The following is a 21,171-nucleotide window of genomic DNA, read 5'->3' as shown; positions in this document are numbered from 1 at the left end:
GCTTTAGGAAAAACGCTCCACTTGAAGTTTGGGATATTAGTATTGACCAAAAAGGGCACACCAACACAAATCCTGCCTGCACTGGTCTCTGGAGCTGGCAAATGACATTCCAGCAGCATGGCAGGAACCAAGGACGAGGTGTCTGCAGGTGCACCCATGAATGGGGGGGGTAGATGGATCACCAGCCTCCCCCAGGTCACCACAGAGAGCTGACGAGGTGAACGAGGAACACACCAGTCCTTCCTCCCTGGGCGGGAGCTGCTGCTCCCTGTGCCCCAAGAGACCCAGTGATTCCCATCAGGAAAGATGGCACCACAAGGAGCAGTGGGGTCTGAGCTTCTGATGGCTCTGGTTTGTGGCTGCCAGAATCCAGGAGAGCAGCACGGGAGCATCTGTGCTGGGTTTTCAAGGGAGTGTGGTCAGCTGAGGTGGGCCCCCCAAAGTTATTTTTAGCTCAGCACAAATAACAGAGCAAAAGGCTTTGACGTCTTTCCTGAATGAGTCCCGGGGCCAAATTATAAAATCCAGGCAAGTTATGCTCCAATAGGGAATTTATACAACCTTTCACCCTGATTCGTGTAGGTGAGTGTGAGCACAGGCCAGTGATGGCAGTGGATCAGCAGCAGGACATACCAGGGTACATCTGGGTGAGCTACAGCAAATGAGACATCAGTTTTCTCTCCAAAATGGGCTTGGTTTCTTCCCAGACCTGCCCTACAAAGCTGCTGAGCAGCAGCTCTTGAGCTCAAGGAAGCACTTCAGGGCCCCCGAAGGCCGGCGGCTGCTGCCAAAGGAGAGTAAACACGGCGATTTCCACGTCCCCCGGAACCGGGAGCTCATTGATAACCACTCTGGAGAGGCTGAAGTGGAGCAGGGCCCCAGAGGCAACACAGCCAGGGCACGCTGGGGTTGGCACAGCTGGCTGGTGTTTACACCCACACCCACAGCGGCGCCAGCCCCGATCCCCGTCCATGGCATTGGCAGGCCTGGCTTTGCCGGGCTCCAGAGCACAGCACCTCCTGCCCCACCAAGGAATGTGACTCCCAGGAGGCTGAGAACATTTTCTATAGGAATCTGCCCTTAAAAAGGCACTATTTTTCATATTTTAAATAAGCAAAGTTGGACATCACCTCGTGCTTGCATTCCCTAACCCACACGCCATCCCTGCCCGAGGCTGGAACACAGGTACTGACTCAGGGGACTTACGGATTCACCGGGGTCATCAGCAAGACAGAGGGACAGCTCTTGAATTCCTCTTGTTGTGTACTTCCTGAGTCTCTCATTTAAACCTCTCCCACACCCCTCTCCAATCAACCCAGAGAAACAAAGCACATTCCTCCAGGAACAACAGCACAGCCAAAGGTAAAGCTACTGTGGACGCCCAGAAGCCTCCCGGCTACCCCACGTCTGAGCTCGGGCCTCGAAAAAGCCAAAAACCTCCAGCTCAAACTAATAGACACATCTGCCAACAGCTTCTTTTAATTTTTTGGAACCACTCTATAGATTATTTCATTGCCAAGAAAAAGAAGATATATTTATGATAGTAACTGAAAAGCCTTGAAATTCCAAGTCAGATCCTCAGTGGTGTAAACTGGAGCTGCTCCAGGGAGTCAGGGGGCCACTGCCAATTCACACAGGTTGAACTGGCTCTCTGGCCTTATCTCCTGGCTCCCCAGCACACAGAGACGATTAAAGGCAGCTTAGTCAGGTACTATATGAATATCTGTCACTCTTTGCTCGAGTCATCCAGTTGGAAAAGAAATATAAGGGCGCAAATGCAGGAGTAAAACCAGACATTTGCTCCTACCTTGAACTCGGAGGTGGCTGATGCTGCAGCTTCAGCATGAAACCCAAAAGCTGGATGGACAGAGAACACCTGGTGATCGTATCCAAGAGTTTCCTTGAAGGCTCTGGGTCTGTCCTGTAAACCAAGGGAAAAACCCCACATATTTTAGTTTGCAATAGGCTTGTGAGTATTAAAACCACGTAGGGCAGGGAGAGGTTTCCGTACCAAAGCACCAGGAGCACGAGGGAGCTCTGGAGAGACAGAAACCCTGTGTGTCCCCCTCAGCAGGTGCTGGGGTTTATGGAACTTTCAGCAGGTGCAGCTCAACGAATTCCTGAACCTTCCTGTCCTGAGGTTCTTCATTAAAAACCTTTCCCCAGGTGGGGCTCGTTCTGAATCAGGGCCTCCTTTAGCATGGGAGGTTGTTTTGTTCTGTCCCTCACCTGGTGTGTGTTATGACCAGACATCTCTGAGAAGGTCAGTCAGGTGTGTTAAACCATGGTCTTTGTTCTCAGGCTTTGGAATTAAAAAAAGAAGAATATGGTCACCAGGAAATACATGTGATCACAACAGCACAGTTGAGGCCCTTCCTGGGGCGTTCAAAAGTACACCAGACTCCTGGGATGGAGAGTCCTGCACCACCCTGCAGCCCTGCAGAGCATCTTTAAAATTACTTTTAAAAATTATATTTTAAAAATGTAAAGGTATCTAATCCCTTAAAAAGCATGTAAACGAGTTGTGAGTTCCTGGCATCCTGCGAGTTTCTGGGGAGTTTGCACCAGGAACAAATCCTTTGTCAGACTGGCACACACTGAATTTAATCTCAGAACGAATTTTTATGGCCACCACATAACCCACCCATGCAAAGAGAGTTTATAAAGGACAGGCTGACACAATCTGAATTATTCAGCCATGAATGACTTTAATCATCCCATTAAAATGACCAGTCCCTCCCAGCACAGGGTGCTGGAGCCAGAGCAGGGGGAAGGACTCTCTGTTGGCTTCAGAGGTCTTGGGATCAGGCACAGGTTGTCCGCAGGTTTCAACTATTTCATATTCCCTCCAATCCTCATTCAGGCAGATATTTAAAAACGTGTTAAATATCTAATGTTTCCTAATCTCAAGTTCCAAATTTTGCCTGGGTGTAACTGTTGTGCCAACTAGTACTGGATGAGCTTGCTTAAGAAGCTCTTTCTTGAATTTGGGATTGGATTTCCCTTTGATTTCTGGTGATACCCTGATTGCTTCAGAGACTCGTCCCCTTTTGTTCCAGCCCACACTGACACTGCAGTGCGGGGATTTCAATTGTGTGCATTAAAAAAACCTTCTCCGGTTATTTGGGGTTTCATTTTCATTTTTTCATGAAGAAAAGACACAGGGAAAAAAAAAAAAAAGAAAAAAGAGAGAAAATGGAAGGTTGAAAATGATTGGGTTTCAGGGAAAATATATTTTTGGCATTGAAATGAGGAAAAGCAGCAGGGTCTGGGAATAGCAAAGCTCACCAAGTAAGCCAGGGAAAAAACCTGAACTGAGCTCTGAAACTTTACCTTCCTTTAATTATCCAGGTGACATTTCAGACATTTAGTCTGATTTTTTTTGCATCTGCATATTGAAAACACCCTTTTAAAAATACTTTAAAAAAATAGCTGCTGCAGAACACTTATTTAGCGAAAAGTAAATCTTATAAAAATTCAATTGCAAAGTAGTTAAGGTATTTGAATTTTTTTTTAAAGAAGAAGAATCCCAAGAAAGAAAGTATTTGATGGCTAATAATCTCATTTCAATATAATAGGACCTTTCTTTTGCAAAGAGCAAGACAGGTTAAAAGATATAATTATGACTTTGCAAACTCTCCCAAGTGCTACGAGATCATCTGACAGTTCTGATCCCGGGCTCAGCTCTCAGAGGGGAAAAGTCTTTGTCTAGTTAGAGAGTTAAAGAGACAGGATCCCTATTCCACCCTCTGCCTACATTGCAATTTAACTGTCAAAAAAATCCAAGCTGCAAAATTGTCTTATTCCAACACAGCGCAAGAAAAGAGAGAGAGGTTTGAGACTGACCTGTCAAACGCACCCTCTTTAAAAATGTATAATATATTTTAAACATTTTTTTCTGGAGGTACTTAAAGGTTAAAGATGTGCCAAAGAAGTAGGATGGATTTTTTTTTCCCCCTTTCGCTAAAGCTTTTTAAAACAATTAAAACCAAAAAAGAAGAAAAAAAATTCAAAATTAGGGATCATCAGTGTAAAAAATCCCCTGAAGATCAAAAGGAGCACATTAGAATCACATTAATTCTGATTAAAAAAAAAAAAGGAGAATAAATCCCCTTTTTCGATGGAAGGAGAAACTTTGAGGACATTTAAATGGTGTTTTCATTGTCAGGATGTACAGGAAGGTGGAGCAGAGTCTCAGGGAGAGAGCAGGGAGCCAGGAGGAGAGACAGAGGCTGGTGACAGTCAGGGATATTCCTGGGCTCTTTAAAGCTTTGCTTTTTTAATGTTTCAAAATAGTGAAAGAAGGAGGGGGAAATATTTTTCCCAAGTAACCAAACAAAAGAAGCCATTTCTACCGGAGGGTTTCCAAGGAGCCACAAACAAACAATTCCCAATCATTTCTTTACCAAATATAGATGGCAAAGAGGCAGCTGGACAAGGCCAGAGGCTCGTACCCGGTGCCACAGCTCAGCACCCTGCAGCACCCCGGGCAGGTGGCCCTGTCCCACCCAGCCCCTGTCACACCACAGGGACACTGGGCAGGACTGGCCCTGACCCTGGGAGCAGAGCCTGGGGTGAGGGAATTCCAGGCTGGGATCTGGAAGCACAGGAGCTGGGTGTTTATGGAATCACAGGCTGGATTGGGTTGGAAGGGACCTTAAACATCATCCAGTGCCACCCCCTGCCACGGGCAGGGGCACCTTCCACTATCCTGGTTGCTCCAAGCCCCGTCCAACCTGGGATGGGGCAGCCACAGCTGCTCTGGGCAACCTGTGCCAGGGCCTCCCCACCCTCATTGTGAGAAATTTCCCCATTATTCATCTTACTGCAAGTCAGGAGCAAGACCCTCATAAATCAGGAGTCAATTCCTTGGAGACAACAGTTTCTCCCCCTGGCAGAAACCAAGTGAGAGCGTGTTCAGGTCCCTTTTCTACCTCCCTCCAGCCCCAGCAATGAAGTGGAGGGACTGAGAGGGTTCTCACACCAGCAGCCTCTGTGTAGTCCTTTTCTGCTGCGGGGGGACTTGTCCTCCTTGGAGCCAAGTGGGTTTTCCTCCCTCCTAATCAGAAATTTGGGACCTGCTCCTTCCCCGCTGTGCCCTGACGGATGGTCCTGCAGGGCCACAGGCCAGGCTGCTCCACACCCCCCATGATGACAGAGCCAAGGGACAGGCAGAGCTGTGAGTGACAGATTTGTGGCTTTGGGACAAAAGGGTTGCAAAATAACATCCCTCCCTGTCCCTCTTGGCAGTTCAGATCTTTCCCACAAATGAATCCTATCGCAGATACTTCGGTCCCAAATCCACCAAGAAAAATGAGAATTTCCTTCAGGCTGTCACCAAAGGCTGACAGGGATGGGACCAGCCTGAAAGTCACAGGTGAAATGTTTGTAGGACTGAGAGCCACGGGACACAACCATGGGCAGCTCCCAAAATTACAGAAGATCAAAACAGTTCCAGCCCAGCAGCACCCACAGACCTGCATCACCCCACAGGGCTGCACAGCTGGGCTGATGTTGCAGCCTAAAGTGCTTGGAAACACTCATTTCCTTTGATTTATACAAACCCCAAGGCCAAAGGCTTCAGGCACCCCTGGCACACCCAGTAAATACACCCTAAATGGTGTCAGCACGATCCAAAATAACATGGCAGCAGCAGGAAAAACTGCAGGAAAATCAACCTACCCCTGTGCCAAATTGCTCCCTTCCCAGCCCTCTTCATTCTGTCATTTCCAGGTGGGTGGGGAAATAGAGGAGTGCTGCAGCAGCACTGAACATCTCTGTCAGACATGGGAGCTTGGGAACAGGGTACAGCAGCAGTTGTGTGCTTATTTCAATATTTAATTTATAAAACTCTAGTGAACCCGTGTGTGACCAAACCAAAAAACCAGGGATGGGGGCCTCGTTAAAGCCTCCTTGCAGATTGATTTGTCCCTCCTGCTGCACTGGAAGTGTGTCAGCACAGTCCTGTTTCCACGGGACCCGCGGGGTGACCAGGCTCTCAGTATTACTCACTAAAAATTAAAGCCTGGACTCCTGCCCCAGGAAACCTGCCAGATTCCTGCTCTGAAAGGAATGATAAGCCTTTGGGATGCTGCTTCTCTGACTGTGCAAAATCAGGGTCAAGTCTGGGATAAGAGCTCATCATTAAACGGCTCCAATCCCGCTTCCCTTCAATCTGGAGGGAAATGTACCTTGAAGAGCACAACCAGAACCCAGAAGCAAGACAAGGGTGTGCTTCTGATGGATTACACTAAGGCAAAGGGCTTTCTAGAAGGTGTTCCTTTCATGGATGTCTTCATAAGACGACAAGAAAGCCTTTCCTATCCTTTCCATTAAGGTCTCTGGTCCCCAGTTCTCAGTGGTTTGCCTCAGCCTTTCAAGGCTTGGTGTAACCAGGAGCAGGATCTGGGTCTCCTTGGATGTACCAAAGCTGACTTCCTCACACCACTGGGAAGCTGCCATGATTCTGCCCACCTGTGAACCAAAACTCATCTGCTTTGCACAATTTCCTCTTAATCCAACCTGTTCTCCAGCTCATCTTCCCCTGTTTGAGATGAGTTTGGAAGGATTTCTTCCTCTGTGTCAGGGCCAGGCTTGGTGCTAAAAGCACCAAAGGGCTGCAGGTGTTGGAAGAGAATTCCCACAGTGAAAATCATGGATATAGTTCTGAGGAGACATGGACAGTGGGGAGTGAGACAGCGTGAGTGCCACTTGGTGAGGAAACAGCGTGTGGCAAAGAGCCAGGGCACACACTGATTCCATGGCTTGGGTGCAGCAGGAGCAGGAACATCCACTCCAGAGGGAGAGGGAATCAGCAGGGAGTCAGTAACCCCCTGAAATCGCACCAGACCCGTGTGGGGGCTGATCATGTTGGAATCATGGGGTTGTGGAATGGCCGATCCAGCCCAAAAGCCGTGGTTTGTACCAAGAGCTCTGCCAGGATTTTCTGCAGGTGTGTGAGGCTGGTGATGCCAGTGTGACCCTGCAGAAGGCAGCCCCTGTCCTCAGAGCAACGTCTCACCATCAGTCGAGACAATTGGAGCCGAGCCCGAGCTGAGCTGCCTTGGGGCTGGGCCGGGCCCCGGCGCCGTCCCCGCTCCCCGGCGCTGCCCCCTCGGCACACGGCACACGGTTCACTTTGATTGATTTTGTAATTGCTCGTTTAATTGAACAGTTACAGCAACACTATCAGGAAAAGGTTTCAGGGCTGGGAAGGGAGGTGGGAGGGTGTGGGGGTGGAAGGGGAATTGGAGCTGGGGAAAGAGCAAAATGGGTTTTTCCCTTCTTTCTTAAGATGAAAACAGAAAGAAGAGGCAGGAGATGAGTTCCCTTCAGCAGGCACTGAGGAGGAGGAGGAGAGCTGAAAACAATAAATTACAGAAAGAGAAGAAGAAAAATGAGAAGTGGGTTGAAAAGTGTGGCAGGGCTGGAGGGTCCCAGGGACTGCTCAGCCTCCAGCTGACATCGGCTTCCTGCGGGCTGTGAGTGCTGGCATGAGGAAAATGGGACACAGACAAGGAAAGCTGGGCAACTGTGTGAGCTGGAAGGAGGGAACAAGCAGGAGAAGGTGGGAAAAGATGCCTTTGTGTCTAAATAGAAGGTGCATGAGCAACATGGAGAGACAGGGAAGGACATCCCTGTGTCAGAAGAGCTGCAAACAGCAGACTATGAAGCAGAACAAGTGACCACAGGAACATCTGTGCTTCAAGAGGGATTTTGGACAAGGACCTGGAGGGACTGGACAAGGGGAATGGCTTCACGCTGCCAGACACCGGGATTAGATGGGATATTGGGAAGGAATTCTTGGCTGTGAGGGTGGTGAGGCCCTGGCACAAGTTGCCTGGCACAAGTTGCACAGGTTGCCCAGAGAAATTGTGGCTGCCCCATCCCTGGAAGTGTCCAAGGCCAGGTTGGACAGGGCTTGGAGCAACCTGGGCTAGTGGAAGGTGTCCCTGCTTATGGCAGGGGCTGGGACTGGGTGAGTCTCAAGGTCCCTTCCAGCTGAAACCATTCCCCAATTCCATGATTCTCCGTCTTAAGTCCCCCTCGTGCCCGGCTGGGCAGTGGCACAGCGACCTGGGAGCGCAGCTGTGGCTGTGCCACCGTGAGCCCCTCTGTGGGGTGTGTGTGAGCCAGCAGCACGTGCTCCTTGGGAGTGTGTCAGGAAGAGGACAGGAGAATCCAGACAGGGTCAGGGGGGAAGGTGCACGCAGAGGCCATGGTGCAGCTCCACAGTGGAGCAGATCAGGTTTCAGGAGAGCCTGGAGCCGGGGCTGGAGGGGGACAGGAGGTGGGCTCTGCTGCCTGCATTCCCTGGCAGGCAGCACAAGGCAGGTTTAAAGAATATCCTTCCATTTAGGAGTCTGTTTATTATTCTTAACTAAGCAGCTCAGACAGGCAAGCCGGCAGCACTGCATCCACGCTGGCTTCCCAGGAAGGCAGGGAAGGGAGGGACAGGAAGGCAGATTTCCAGACTAGGGGCAAAGGGATTTATGTGCCACTGGGCGAGGGAAGGGGGCAAATCACTTTGCCAGCTATTCAGCAAAAGTGTGGAAGACACTCAGCTTTGGGATGTTGGAGTGGAGCCTGGGTGGGGTGCAGCTGAGTGCCCAAATGGGATCAGACCTGAGTTGCTGCCCCAAAACTCAGCAGCACCTTTGGGTTGGCTGCTCCTCTGACACTTCAGACATTCAGACTGTTGTCCAAAATTCCTCAGACCCAGGAGCAGAGACTCAGAGATGTGTTTTCTAGGGAGGAGGGAGAAGTGATCTCTCTCCTGTTAAAATCCACTTGTTCCATCAGGAGCCACAGGGCATCAGGACATTTGTGGTCCTAGAGGTTCCCTCACCTTGCAGGTGTGTCCATACCAGGGAGTCAGTGCACATCCCCCAGCTCTGCATTTTGGCTTGTTGGGTCCATCTGGAGACTTTTCAGCCTCTGCAGTGATGACCAAGAACACAGAAACCTGGGCCAGGTGGGAAACTCCTCCCTGCAAGGGTGGGGAGGCCCTGGCCCAGGCTATCCTGAGAAGCTGTGGCTACCCCATCCCTGGAAGTGTCCAAGGCTGTGTTGGATGGGGCTTGGAACAACCTGGTCTAGTGAAAGGTGTCCCTGCCCATGGCAGGGCAGAGAATGAGATGAGCTTTAAGGTGCCTTCCAACCCAAACCATTCTGGGATTCTGTAAAGGAGAGACAGTATCTGTGTGCACTTCTCACAGGGACAGACCAGGTATCTCTGTGGGATCCCTCAAAGCACAGGTGATAGAAAATTGAAAAGCTGTTCCTGTCTCTAGAGCGACACACACCAGGGTGTTTCCCTGCACACTGCTGGTGCACACACACCAGCTCAGCTGAACACCATCCAGTGTGCAGAGATGCAAAGACAAGCAGTTCCATGTTTTTCAGCCAGCACTTTCCACGTCTCTGACCCTGGTGTGCAAGGAAGTGCTGCAGATCCAGGTGCTGGGCACCCACCCGCAGTGTGAGCACCCACCACCCACCCTGGTTGCAGATCCAGGTGCTGGGCACCCACCCGCAGTGTGAGCACCCACCACCCGCCCTGGTGTGAGTGGGAGTGTCGGTGTCCTCACAGCTCACGGACGGGGAGCAAGGGATGACCTGCCCTCCCCAGGTGCCTGCCTGTGCTCACACGGTCATGAAAATGAGGTCGAGGAAGGTCACTCGGTTCACCAGGATAAATCAAGGAGGAAAGTGGAGTGGAAGCCTGTGAATGCCGGGGAGATCTCAGCGGTGGGAGGTGGTGGGGGAGGAAGGGCTAATGAGACTGGGAATGCCACACCCAGGGGGAGCAGAAAATACCAGGGAATGGAAGCAGAGAAACAGTGGCAGCCAAAACAGGAGGCAGGAAAGCCCGGCCTCAGGTCCCTCATCCTGCACCGTAACCAAGGCTGTGTGTTAACTCACGGGATTATCCTGCCAGAGGCAGGAGGGCTCCACACCCTCCGGCCCGGCCGCTGACAGGAAACCTTGCACTGGAAACTCGCTTGTGTGCAGTGCAAAATGTCTCACTTCTGTTAGCAATTTGTTCCCCATCACAGGCATTCCTGGAGCAGTGTGGCGGGGTAGGGAACGGGCCAGGAGGGCTGAGCGTGGGGCTCCCACCTGCCCACCTGGATCCTGCACAATGCAGCAGACAGCCAGGCTGTCACCACCTCCCACTCCCCTCACAGCCCTCAGCCCGCCTTTCACCACCTCCCCTTCCATCTCTCTCCTTTCACCTCCCTTTTGCCAGCCTCCTCATTCCCCTTCACTTTCCCTCTTCTTTCATCCCTTTATTTTTCCTCTGCTCTTGTCTGCAGGCCCCCCAAACTCATCACACCTGTGCCCCGTCACACTCGCAGGTGTGGCAGAGCTCAGCGCTTTCTCCTGGGCTCGATCTGAACCTCCAAAGTGCTTTTAGTGGTCATTCTTCCCCCAGCACTCTCTGGACAGAAGTCTCTCTCTCTCCCTGCTCCCTTCCCCCTCCTCTTTCCCTCCCTCACATAATATTTTCCATATGAAGAAGCCTTCCTGAAGCCGCACACTGCCCTCTTGGTGAGTCTTAGGTGGGTTAGAGGAGACCCTGGGAGCCTTTAATCCTCTCTCTCTCGCTTGCTTTCATCCTCAGCCACAGCTGGACGCCCCATTGATGTGGAACAGACCAAACACCAGGCCCCTCACTAAGCTGCTGCTGTGGGGCCTCTTCTCCTTCAGAGCCGAGCCGAGCCCGCAGCCCGTGTCCGGCTCACGGAGCGAGGGTCCCGCGTGCCCACCAGCCCCAGCCCCCCCCCCCCACTGCCAGTGTGGGGGTCCCAGCTCTGCCTTCCTCTCCCAGCCCTGCTTCCCTCTCACTGCTCCTGCTGTTTCCCTGAGCCGTCTTACACCACCTTATTCCAAAAGAATTCCTCCTTCTCCCTTATCCCAACATTCTCCTTTTGCAGGACCATTTAGGATCAATTCCCACAGCCCCACAGCCCTGCAGAGCGTCAGGCCTGGGTGAGGGTGAAGGGTTGATCTGTGTTGATGTGCTGAGGAAGGAACTGGTGGAGATGCCCCAGGAAAGACCGGGAAGGCTCCATCATCTGACCAGTCAGGTCTCAAGATTGCAGCAGGCTCAGAGTTTTGGGAAGAAAGGCCCACTGCAGGGTGAGACAAGAATATCATTGAATCATGGAATGGTTTGAGTTGAAAGAGATGTTAATGATCACCCAGTGCCACCCTCTGCAATGGGCAGGGACACCTTCCACTAGCCCAGGTTGCTCCAAGCCCCGTCCAGCCTGGCCTTGGACACTTCCAGGGCTGGAGCAGCCACAGCTTCTCTGGTCAGCCCGTTCTGGTGTCTCACTGAATATCCACCTTCTCTACAAACCTTGCAGCACAGATAAGAGGGCTCAGGTGGGCACTAGTCCCCGGAGCCAGGGGAGGCAGAGGAGGGACGGAGGAACTGCCGTGTTTGGGCACCTTTCTGCAGCGAGCAGGTGCCCCCCGGGTGGGGTCCCCACGTGGTGAGTTCGCTGAGCGGGGCGTTCGTTTTCATGTAAAACACGGGGAATACCGTCCAGGCACGTGAGCCCTTACACAGAACAGGCTGCCCCATCCCTGGCAGTGTGCACGGCCTCGGACGGGGCTTGGAGCCCCCCGGGCTGTGGGAGGTGTCCGTGCCCGTGCCAGGGGTGGTCGCCAAGGCCCGGGTCCGCTCAGCCCTGAGCGCCGCTATTCCTGAGCCTCCCCCGCCCCCTGGTGGCCGCTGCCCCCCCCCGGACCGGGCCGGGCTCCTGCGAACCCCCCGGTAACAGGGGCTGGTCCACCCGGGGTAACAAACACGGGCTGGTCCACCCGGGGTACCACGATCTGACCCACCCGCGTTAACACGGGCTGACCCACCCGGGGTACCACGGGCTGATCCATCCACCCGCTGTAACAAACACGGTCTGACCCACCCGCGTTCACACGGGCTGCTCTCCGAATTCCCAATGGATACAAAGGGAACAAGGCATTAAATAGCAGGGAGAGTCAGAGTTAGGAGGAGTGTTCAAATAGGGCTGATGCAGCACTGGAACAGGTCACTGGGAACGCTGCAACCTCAACTGGTTAAACAGATCTTTAGAAATTACATGGAAAGAGCTGATCCAGCTGTGTCACGGGGCTGGATTAAGTGACCTTCCGAGATAACATTCATCTTCTTTTCTGTGATTCTATAATTAAAAGTCATATTGATCCTCTGTCAGAGATGCAGCAAAAGGACCACCTTCATTATGTTCTTGCTGCTCCAAGATGCCGAGTCCTGAGCAGGCATCTCTTCGTGACCTGTCCTGTCCCAAAGAGCCTCTCCTCAGAAAGGACCTCCTGGCTGCAGCAAATGCCATGGGAAGGGATGAGGCACAGTTCTTGGCTCAGTTTGTAGGCAACCGGTTGCAGAAACTGAACTAATTGCAGACTCCTGGGATTTGTTCGCAAGAGCACGAGCGCGTTCCCTCTTCTCGTTACTGAGCATCAAGTGCCTGATGAGAGAGGGATTTGGGGACAAGACAATGCGGAGATATCTAGCACAAAATGATTAGCCAGAATGTATTGTTAATAAGCTGCTTATTCATATAATTGGAAATTCTTTGCAGCCAGGGTGTCAGTACGGTCTCTGTGCTGCTCTGGTGGAGCGGGGCAGGTACTGGCCCAGGGGACCCCGCTGTGAGCACTGTGCTGGCAGAGGACTCACTGCCACTGACTGCTCTGCTGTCACTGCCTTCAAGGGCAGAGAAGGACACAGGGATGTCAAGGGGAGGCAGAAGGGACTTGGCCAAGCCCTGCTGACGAGAGGCACGATTCCCAGCATGGCAAGTACAAGGTGTCTGGGAGCAGAGTGGAAGGACAGGCCTCCTCCAGCATCCTCACAACAGCTAGAGAGACAAAAGCTTGGAGTCAAGGCAAACAAGACCTGATGCTGTTTGTGCTTCCCAAAGCAGCTATTTGGGGCAGAGCCAGCTGTGAAACATCCATGAGTGAGTCCCCCCAGAGCTGTGACCAAAGAGGACTTTGGTGGTGGCTCTGACGCACACTCAGTGACTGACCTGGAGGATTCCATAGGTGGCTTTGCTCACTTGGAGAACTGGCTTTGCCTGGATTTCCATGGAGCAGAGTTTCTTGGGGAGGCCAAGGGAAAGGAGGAGAAAAGCTACAGAAGAAGCTGTTCCCCATTCCCTGGTTGAGCCCAGGCCTGCAAAGCACCTGGCTGCAGAATCAGCCACATGGAAGTTTATGGGATGCCAAAACCCAGAACATTTCTCCCTGTTTCTGAGACTCCAAGACAGGCATGGAGCCAAGATTCCTGCTGCTGCCAGTCTTCTGTTGTTCAGGTAAGAGAAGGCGTGAGGAACTGGGATAATCCCCGTGTCCTATTGCCTCAGCAGCCCCCAGGAATGAGGGGCAGGGATTCACTATCACACGCGACTGACACCGTCCTCTGTTTCCTTACCAAACCTTTTATATCCTCAGCCTTTTGAAGCCTCCGCAGAGCCAGCTCAGGCCTGTTAGCTATTCCACAGAGGGAATATAATTCCATAGATATTTGTGCTCACTGTATCTCTAGACACAAAGCTTGAATAGGTATGAAAAGCTCTGTCCCCGAGCACAGAACTGAGCTGTAACTGAAGCTGGAGAATCTCCTCATCTTTTGACGACTGATTTCCTGCCTGATCCCTCCCTTTCTCTCAGGTCCACACACTGAACCCACCAGCCATCCAAGGACTGGGCTGAACCGCAGTGAAACAAGCCCTGAGCCACACAGCACAAATCCTTCCTCTTTTAAGGGACTGTTCCTGACTCATGCAGCAGGATAGACTGAAATCAAGGAATCCCCCAACACTGCAACTCAAAGAACAGTTGCTACACCAGACCTTCACAGCCAGGCAGCAATCTTTGGTTGAGGAGAACTACATTTTAGTGCATATTTGTGAATTTAAACCCCAAAATATATTTGCTTCCCATGAAAGATCAGATCATTCTTTACTTAAATTGATGTTATCCTTGACAATATAATAAAAACTGATTTTGGAATAAGGAAAAGATCCTGATTTTCCATTAGCAATGCAGGGAGATGCTGAGATACCACATTCCTTCTCTTTGCTTTCAGTGGAAAGAAACAAATGCTGGAAATTTTGGCGATATGGCTGGTAGTGTGTCCTCCCTATGGCACATCACAGTGACATTGCACTAAGATCCCTGAATCCATTTATTTACAATTCATTTGCTCATAGTATTCCAATTAATTCATTCATCTAATTAATTAATTAAGATCTTACAACAGTCCAAGTTTGCCCAGGAAACCCATGTACAATATCCACTGAAGTAAAAAGGGACAGATTCAATAGATGATGAGTGAGCTTTTCCTGTGGGAACTGGAGAGACCAAGTCCAGCTAAAACCTCATAATTCCCTTCCCATGTGCACCTAAAGGAAATCCCATAAATTTAGTATGAGTAGCATTCATCAGTTCTTTAAGATGGACCTTTAAGCACCTCAGAGGATGCACTAGGGGAAGAAGTCCCTATCCTGCTTTCCCCAGGGACGGATCCTGGCCAGAAGTGCCCAGCACAGACTTACAGAGGCAGCGACGTCTCTGGGGACACGATGGCCATGTGTCAGAGGGAGGGACTTCTCTGGGGATGTGCTCCAGGGACACAACCAGGCTGGTGCTGGCAACCTCAGCTGGCAACCTCGGAGCACCTGGCAGCAGTTTTAGAGAGAAACATCTGGCTGCAACCGGAGCGCGAGAGAACAAACCCCACACCCTGAAACCAACCCAAAAGCTGGTGAGCACCTGCACACACCAGCACACAGAACCGACCAGGGGCATTGGGGCCCAAAATCTGCTGGTGGATAGCAAACTCAGCCCTGTCCCCCACTTGCCTGGGAGGAAGAGGAGGTAGCCTCATGGCTGGGGGGTGGACGAGCAGAGTGACAAAGCAAATTACACCAGCCAGGCGAGAGAAGCAACGGGCCTTTGACATCAGGACAGGCTGTGCTCAGCACTTCCCCAAATGCACCCAGAAATCATCTTAATATCAATGTTGTAACAAAACATGGGGAGGTATTTCCGCCTGAGGCAAGACCTCAGGCACTTCCTCCAGCTGTGCCACTGCGAGGCAGGAGGGACCACGAGGCAGACACACAGGGGCAGACAGGGTGGGCAGCCCCCAGCAATGCCCCTTCCCTGGGCCTGAGCGTGGCCATGGAGCTGAGAGCCCTCCTGCTGCTGCTGCTCTGCTTCCCAGGTAAGAGAAGGGCTGGGCATGTCCCAGGGGAGTGGGTCATCCTTCCCCACCTCCCACTGCCTGGGGAGCTCCACAGTCAGGGAACCCCCAACCTCAGCTGGACTCTGATGGGGGCAACTCACTTGCAGGGGTGGGGAGGGAAAGGGCAGCCCCAGTTCCCACCACACACATCTGGCTCCTCCAGGCTCCCAGGACAAACCACCCTGGAAGCACAGAGCTGTGGCCTCCAAAGCAGCCCCAGCACCTCTCCCAGTTGGATTTCCCATCACACTGGCCCAGCTCAGCGCCTCTGATTGCAGCCCTGGATCAGGACAGTGTCCGTGGGCACCGCCTGCTCCCCCCATCCCTGCAGAGAGCACAAAGCTTCCAGCATGGGGTAGGCTGGGGAATCAAGGCAACCTGCACCTTGCATAGCCTCACAGCCAGGAGTTGCTGGGCATCCCCAGGGATGTGGCACAGAGGAGCTGCAGGTTGCACACATCTGCTCTGGCTCCTTCCCTCTGCCCCATCCCACCACCCCGCACAGACCACCAACACCAAGGGCACTGTGTGGGCAGGGGTTGGTCTCCATTTGCCTGAACGAGGAGCAGTGACAACAGGGCTGGTTTGCTGGGGCAGCTCCCAACACTGTGTCACGGATGTCTCCAGTCAGGCTTGAAGGTCCACCCCCTCGAGCACCCACTTGTCTGTGGGCTTTAAACCACAGCTGCAATCCCAGCTCAAACCTCAGCACTGCCCACCAGAAATCAGCCCTCCTGTTTGCAAGCAGGTGAATTCAGCAGGGGGAACAGACTCTGATTTTTAGAGTCCTTTCAGATACAAGTGTCCACAGGGGAAGATCAGAGCCTGTTTCTCTGTGTCTGTGGGAAGGCTGTGGGCAGCCCTACTTCAGCTCCCATCTCCCTCACCACATCTGATATTTACAGGTCTCCAAGCCCAAGCACCTCATGCCGAGGAGAGACGACGGGAAGGGGGCACTCTGTATGTCCAGTGTCCTTACACAGACAAGACTTCTGGTAATCAGTGGAAATACTGGTGCCGCCTGAAAAATGACGAATGCTATGAGTTGAGGGCAAGCACCCAGTTCACAAGACAAACCACAGACAGAACTACAATAAAGGATGACCCCACTGCTAAGATCGTGTCCATCACCATGACTGACCTCAAGGCAGAGGACTCAGGCACGTATGTCTGTCTAAGTTCCTCTAGCAGTTCTCCACTGAAGAGGATCTCACTGAATGTTTTCAAGGGTGAGTACCTTGTCAGAAAGCCACATCATTCCTTCCCCTGCTCCCCTCTCCCCCGGAGCAGAGCAGCTTCCCCTGATCCCCCCAGCCCCACTCCCCAGCCTCATTTGCTGCCTTCCCCAGTGAGTGAAGGAGCCCCACAGACCTGGCTGGCCCTGCAGGTTCCCAGCAACCTCTTGTCCTGCCTTACCTCACCCCTACCCCTGCCTTGATGAGGGGCTCTCCATGAGGGCGTTGCCCCAGGGCAGGGTCTGTCCCAGATGCCCAGCTCGGGGAGGGAGGCGGATGCCCTTGTGCCCACTGCTCATTGGGAAGTGACCACCTTGCGTTTCAGAGGTGCTCCAGTGGGAGTTGGACACTCTGTGGGTGCAGTGCCCGCTCAGCATCTGGGGGTACAGCACGACCTGGTGCCGGAGAGAAGGGCAGACTGAGTGTAGAGTCATGGCGAGCACAGATTCCCGTTCAACACGGAGCAACAGCAAAGCTCCACACGACAGAACGTCGACGATGTACAACGACCGCCTGAATACTCTCACCACCACCATGAGGAGGCTGCAGGCCCAGGACACCGGCACGTACTGGTGTGCACTGAGCTCCGGCTGCACCCGAGTAATGGAGGTCGTGCTCTCTGTCTTCAAGAGTGAGTACCTACTGCCCTCTCAGTGTCCCAAAATGAGCACCTACTGCCCTCTCAGTGTCCCACAGTGAGCACCTACTGCCCTCTCAGTGTCCCACAGTGAGCACCTACTGCCCTCTCAGTGTCCCACAGTGAGCACCTACTGCACTTGCAGTGTCCCAGAGTGCCTCAGTTTATGAGTCATTTTTGCCCCCAGTAATCTGGCTCCAGTCCCCTTCTGCTCCACATGTCTGGAGGTAGAAGCAGATCCAGGGTGCCACTGTGCCTGCTTTGGGATCTCACCAAGCATTCCGGATGTTTTCCAGGGACCCAGCAGTACCCAGCCAAGGAATCAGGCAACGTCTCTGTCCAGTGTCAGTACAAGAACACGGACTACGGGGCTGTGAGCAAAGCCTGGTGCAAAGAGGAAGCAGGGACATCATGTGAGATACTGGTTACCACAAGCTCAGGGCCCTCAGGGAACCAAAGGACATCTCAGGATGGCAGAGTCAGGATCCAGGATGACACCCAGCAGGGGATTGTCACCATCACCATGGAGCAGCTGCAGGCACAGGACTCTGGCGTGTACTGGTGTGCGCTCCATGAAATCTCTGGTCTCTCCCGGATGGAGGAGGTCACACTCGAGGTTTCCAAGGGTACGTACGGACCTGTCAGCACACACTGTGTTTGTAGATCCCAGACTCACTTTCCCGCTCTGTCCCTCTGCACCACCCAGCTTACACCACCTCACACCTTACACCTGCCTGTGTTTGCCTGACCCTACAGCACTGGCCATGAGAATGGCCACCACGTTATGGAGTAGTAGCAGGGATGGGAGATGAACCACACGTGTGCTGTGCTGCTCCCCTTTAACCTGGGAGCAGGTTCAGCTGTCCTGAGAGGTGTTTCTGTCTCTCATCCTCTGATACCAGTTCTGCCCCTTTATAGTGACTCATCTCTTGGCTTTCAAAGGCTATTAAGACCTTCACACTGGGTTGTCAAGGGAACAACCTTTAGACCTGTATTTTAAAGATCTGTGACTTGGGCTCTCTTTCAGCATGATGCTCTAACAGTAAGGGATGGCACTGAGCTGCAACCTGGCTCTTGAAGGACTAGAGGAACAGGCAGTGCAGACCCTGGGAGGGGACAGTAATGCTCTGGAAAAGGTCCCAACACGTGGGTTCTGCACACCCTCCCCTGGGCACAGGAACAGCAATGGCAGGGGGGTTTCACTGGTAAATGCAAAGCATTTGTGACTGTTCCTCTCTTCATGCCTGCCATTGCAGCTTTGTCAGACACTGAAGGCTCAAGTCAAGCAACTCCTTTGGGCAACAGCCCAGCACCCAGGTAAGAGTCTCTGAGCTTGAACACACACAAGTTATTCATGTTTTGTCCACAAAACATCTGGGGCAGGCAGTCCCTGGGTACTCTGATTCCTGCCTACAGAGGGATTAAGTATGGCAGGATCCTTACCAAAGCTGGCCTCTCCTCTTCCAGCTCCTGCCCGGAGCATAATTCCAAAGGAGGAGGCAGATTAGTAAAATCAGCTCTGGTGCACCAGGTGCTGCAAAACACAGGAGGAAAAGACAGTTCCTGTTCCAGAGAGCCTGGAATTGTGCTCAGAGCTTTGAACAGTGCCTTGTTTCTAAAGCCTGGAGAATAGTTTAGGAAAAGCTCAGAAAGCACAACCAGGTAGAAAAATCAGATTGCATTGCTGCAGGAGAACCAGACCCTCCTTCTGAGTGCATAGAACCGAGAACATGAAACCTGTCCCTGTCCCTTTTGGTCACTGTTTGGTACTGGGCTGTTACACCATCCAACACTGGTAACTCCCTTGCTCTCCTGGCTGCAGCTCAAATGTCAACACCTTCATCCTACTGTCCGTGGTGCTGAGCATCCTACTCATCCTGGCTCTCATCGCCTCGGTAGCGCTGTGTGTCAGGCTGCAAAAGCTCCTGGAGAGAACAGGTATGTGGAGCTGGGGGATGCCTCCTGTCCTGGTCTGTACCAAACAGGGCCTTCTCTGCCACTGCTTTCCCCCTCCGGGTGAGCTCGTTCCCAGCTCCCAGTGCCCTGGAGATCAGGCAGGTGCAGGCTGGGAGGCCTCAAGGCAGATTCCTCACTGCCATCTCTGCTCACAATAAGTCAAACCAGGGTTCCTGCAGACCCTGCACAGGAACCTGCAAACACGTTAGGGGAGAATTGAAGTGAGACCAAGGTGTTCCCCAGGCTCAGGGCAGAGGGGTCCCACTGCTCCTATCACTGGGCAATCCCACAGCCTTCCCTACACCTCCTGAGGCACAGGCAATGCCAGGGCTTTTCATGGGCTTCTCTACTTCTAAAACCTCTGATTTTGGCTTATTCCAAAGGTAACCGAGGAGCAGAGGACACTTATGACAATTCAGAGGGCACAGCACAGGTAAGGAAAATGAATGATTTCCCATGTGGTACCGAGTCCCTGACCAATACTCTGTGAGGAGCTGTTGGACCCACCTGATGAGGACCTTGGAGCTCACTTTGGTTGTGAGCAGGAGGGAAATGATATTTAATGTCCCCAGAGAGAGGAATATTCCCAGCTGGAGAGAGACAGGGGAATAAATGTAGGGAAACTCCAATAGGAAAAAAACACAGTGGACCAAATTCTAGTAACCCCTGAGAAATGACTGAAGGACTAGTAACCAAGGTTAGACCATGCAGTTGTGACCTGTATCCAGGAGAGGTGATGAAGAAGAGTCTTCTGTTCTTTCACCTCTGTCATGACCAAAGGTATTTTTTACATGGCTTCTCCTTTCCTTCTGGGAGAATTTGGTCTCCTGGTAACAGCTGTGACCTGGCACTGTGTCATGCTAACAAGTGTTTTCCCTTTCTTTTCACAGCTTGGCAGCACTGAAAGAAGAGAAAGTTCCAAGGATGACAGCAAGGGCCTAAAACACAATAACCTGGACTTGCAATCCCAGCCCAGCCTTGAGGGTCCTCTTTACTGCAATATTGAACCCAGCCAGGCTCACAGGAAGCCCCAAGGGGAAAACGTGGAATACGCTGTCATCGCATTCAACCAGTTCCCAAGGAATGATGCAGGATGAAGCACAGAGTCCCCAAACAATCCAGAAATGGGAGAAACAAACTGGAATACGAAGTGGGAATGAGGAGTAGGAGGTGTGTGGATGGACACTGGGGAGGAGCTGAGTTTTGCTGCCATGTGTGTGTTGCCTGTGCGTTTTCTGACCTCCCTCCTGTTAATGGCCAGTAGAGGCTTTGCCACACTTGTGGCAGATTGTCTCGGGTCAGACAGAGGTGTGGGGTTATTCCCAGGATACCTTGTACATCTGTTTTTCCAGTTCCATTAAAATGCAGACTCTTGGAGAGGCAGGTGTGAGCTTTTGAAAAAGAGCAGTATTTGTCTGGACATTGCTGGGTTTGGTATTCCAGCTATGCTCTGGTACAAACTCTGCCCCATTCCTGAGGATTCAGCTCCTGTGGCCAAGTGAACTCACTGCAGTGCTGCAGGGATCAAACTTGAACCTTTTTGTGTCTGGGTTCATGTCCCATGGAATGGGTTGGGAATGGGAGTGCTGGATTATAAGAATAAGCAGAACCAACATCTGCACTTCCCTCTCTCTGCTGGAAACTCTCCAAAGGACATGTTTGCTGCCTGTATTTAGCAGTCATGTGAGGAGCAACCTGAAACGAGTTTTCTGGGGCTCAGCTCCATCTCTCCAAAAGACCAGAAGCTCTGGCATCTGATTTCCCTGCCCCAAGCCCTGCAGACAGGTCTGAGACCAAAGGAGCCTGAACCATCCCTCATTCCCAGGCCAGTCACATCCAACAGGCTTCTCTTGCTAGGGCTGCAGCAGGGAGGCTGATGGAATTTTTGAGGTTTTCGGAGTTGATGTGACAGAAAGAAAAAGAAAATGGTTCTGGAAATGGTTCATTCAGCCCAAGATTCCCCTAACAATTTGCTCTTCATGCAGTTACACTGGGTCAAGCTGTGGAAGAGTAATAGTAGAAAACAATGGAATGGAAGAGAGGCATTTTCAGGGTGA

At 52.1% G+C, this 21,171-nt stretch overlaps 1 protein-coding gene and 1 long non-coding RNA gene across 2 annotated transcripts in view; one reads left to right on the top strand and one right to left on the bottom strand.

Moving 5' to 3' along the window:
* Positions 1–1,792: 1,792 nt before the first annotated feature.
* LOC116798454 overlaps positions 1,793–21,171 on the bottom strand; it is a 29,887-nt gene continuing 10,508 nt past the window's right edge. Inside the window, exon 4 of the long non-coding RNA XR_004360895.1 lies at positions 1,793–1,921. This is a non-coding gene — a long non-coding RNA (uncharacterized LOC116798454). The remainder of the gene's footprint in view (positions 1,922–21,171) is intronic.
* Positions 14,892–20,491, top strand: LOC116798446 (CMRF35-like molecule 1). The gene is made up of 8 exons (XM_032710903.1): positions 14,892–15,265; positions 16,192–16,515; positions 16,847–17,152; positions 17,455–17,784; positions 18,415–18,475; positions 18,981–19,096; positions 19,498–19,547; positions 20,005–20,491. Exons 1-8 carry the CDS (start codon positions 15,223–15,225, stop codon positions 20,209–20,211), a joined length of 1,437 nt encoding a protein of 478 aa, XP_032566794.1. The 5' UTR covers positions 14,892–15,222; the 3' UTR covers positions 20,212–20,491.

Source organism: Chiroxiphia lanceolata, chromosome 25 (assembly GCF_009829145.1).
Source record: "Chiroxiphia lanceolata isolate bChiLan1 chromosome 25, bChiLan1.pri, whole genome shotgun sequence".
In the NCBI taxonomy this organism is placed as follows: Eukaryota; Metazoa; Chordata; class Aves; order Passeriformes; family Pipridae; genus Chiroxiphia; species Chiroxiphia lanceolata.
This window is presented reverse-complemented; position numbering and strand designations above follow the sequence as displayed.

What these genes read in the sequence shown, in the direction of transcription:
- LOC116798446 (XM_032710903.1), top strand. Translation starts at nt 15,223, where the DNA reads ATGGAGCTGAGAGCCCTCCTGCTGCTGCTGCTCTGCTTCCCAG. An exon ending in GGCAACAGCCCAGCACCCAG is followed by an intron (nt 18,476 to 18,980) that starts GTAAGAGTCTCT and finishes TCCTGGCTGCAG; the next exon opens with CTCAAATGTCAACACCTTCA. An exon ending in ATTCAGAGGGCACAGCACAG is followed by an intron (nt 19,548 to 20,004) that starts GTAAGGAAAATG and finishes TTCTTTTCACAG; the next exon opens with CTTGGCAGCACTGAAAGAAG.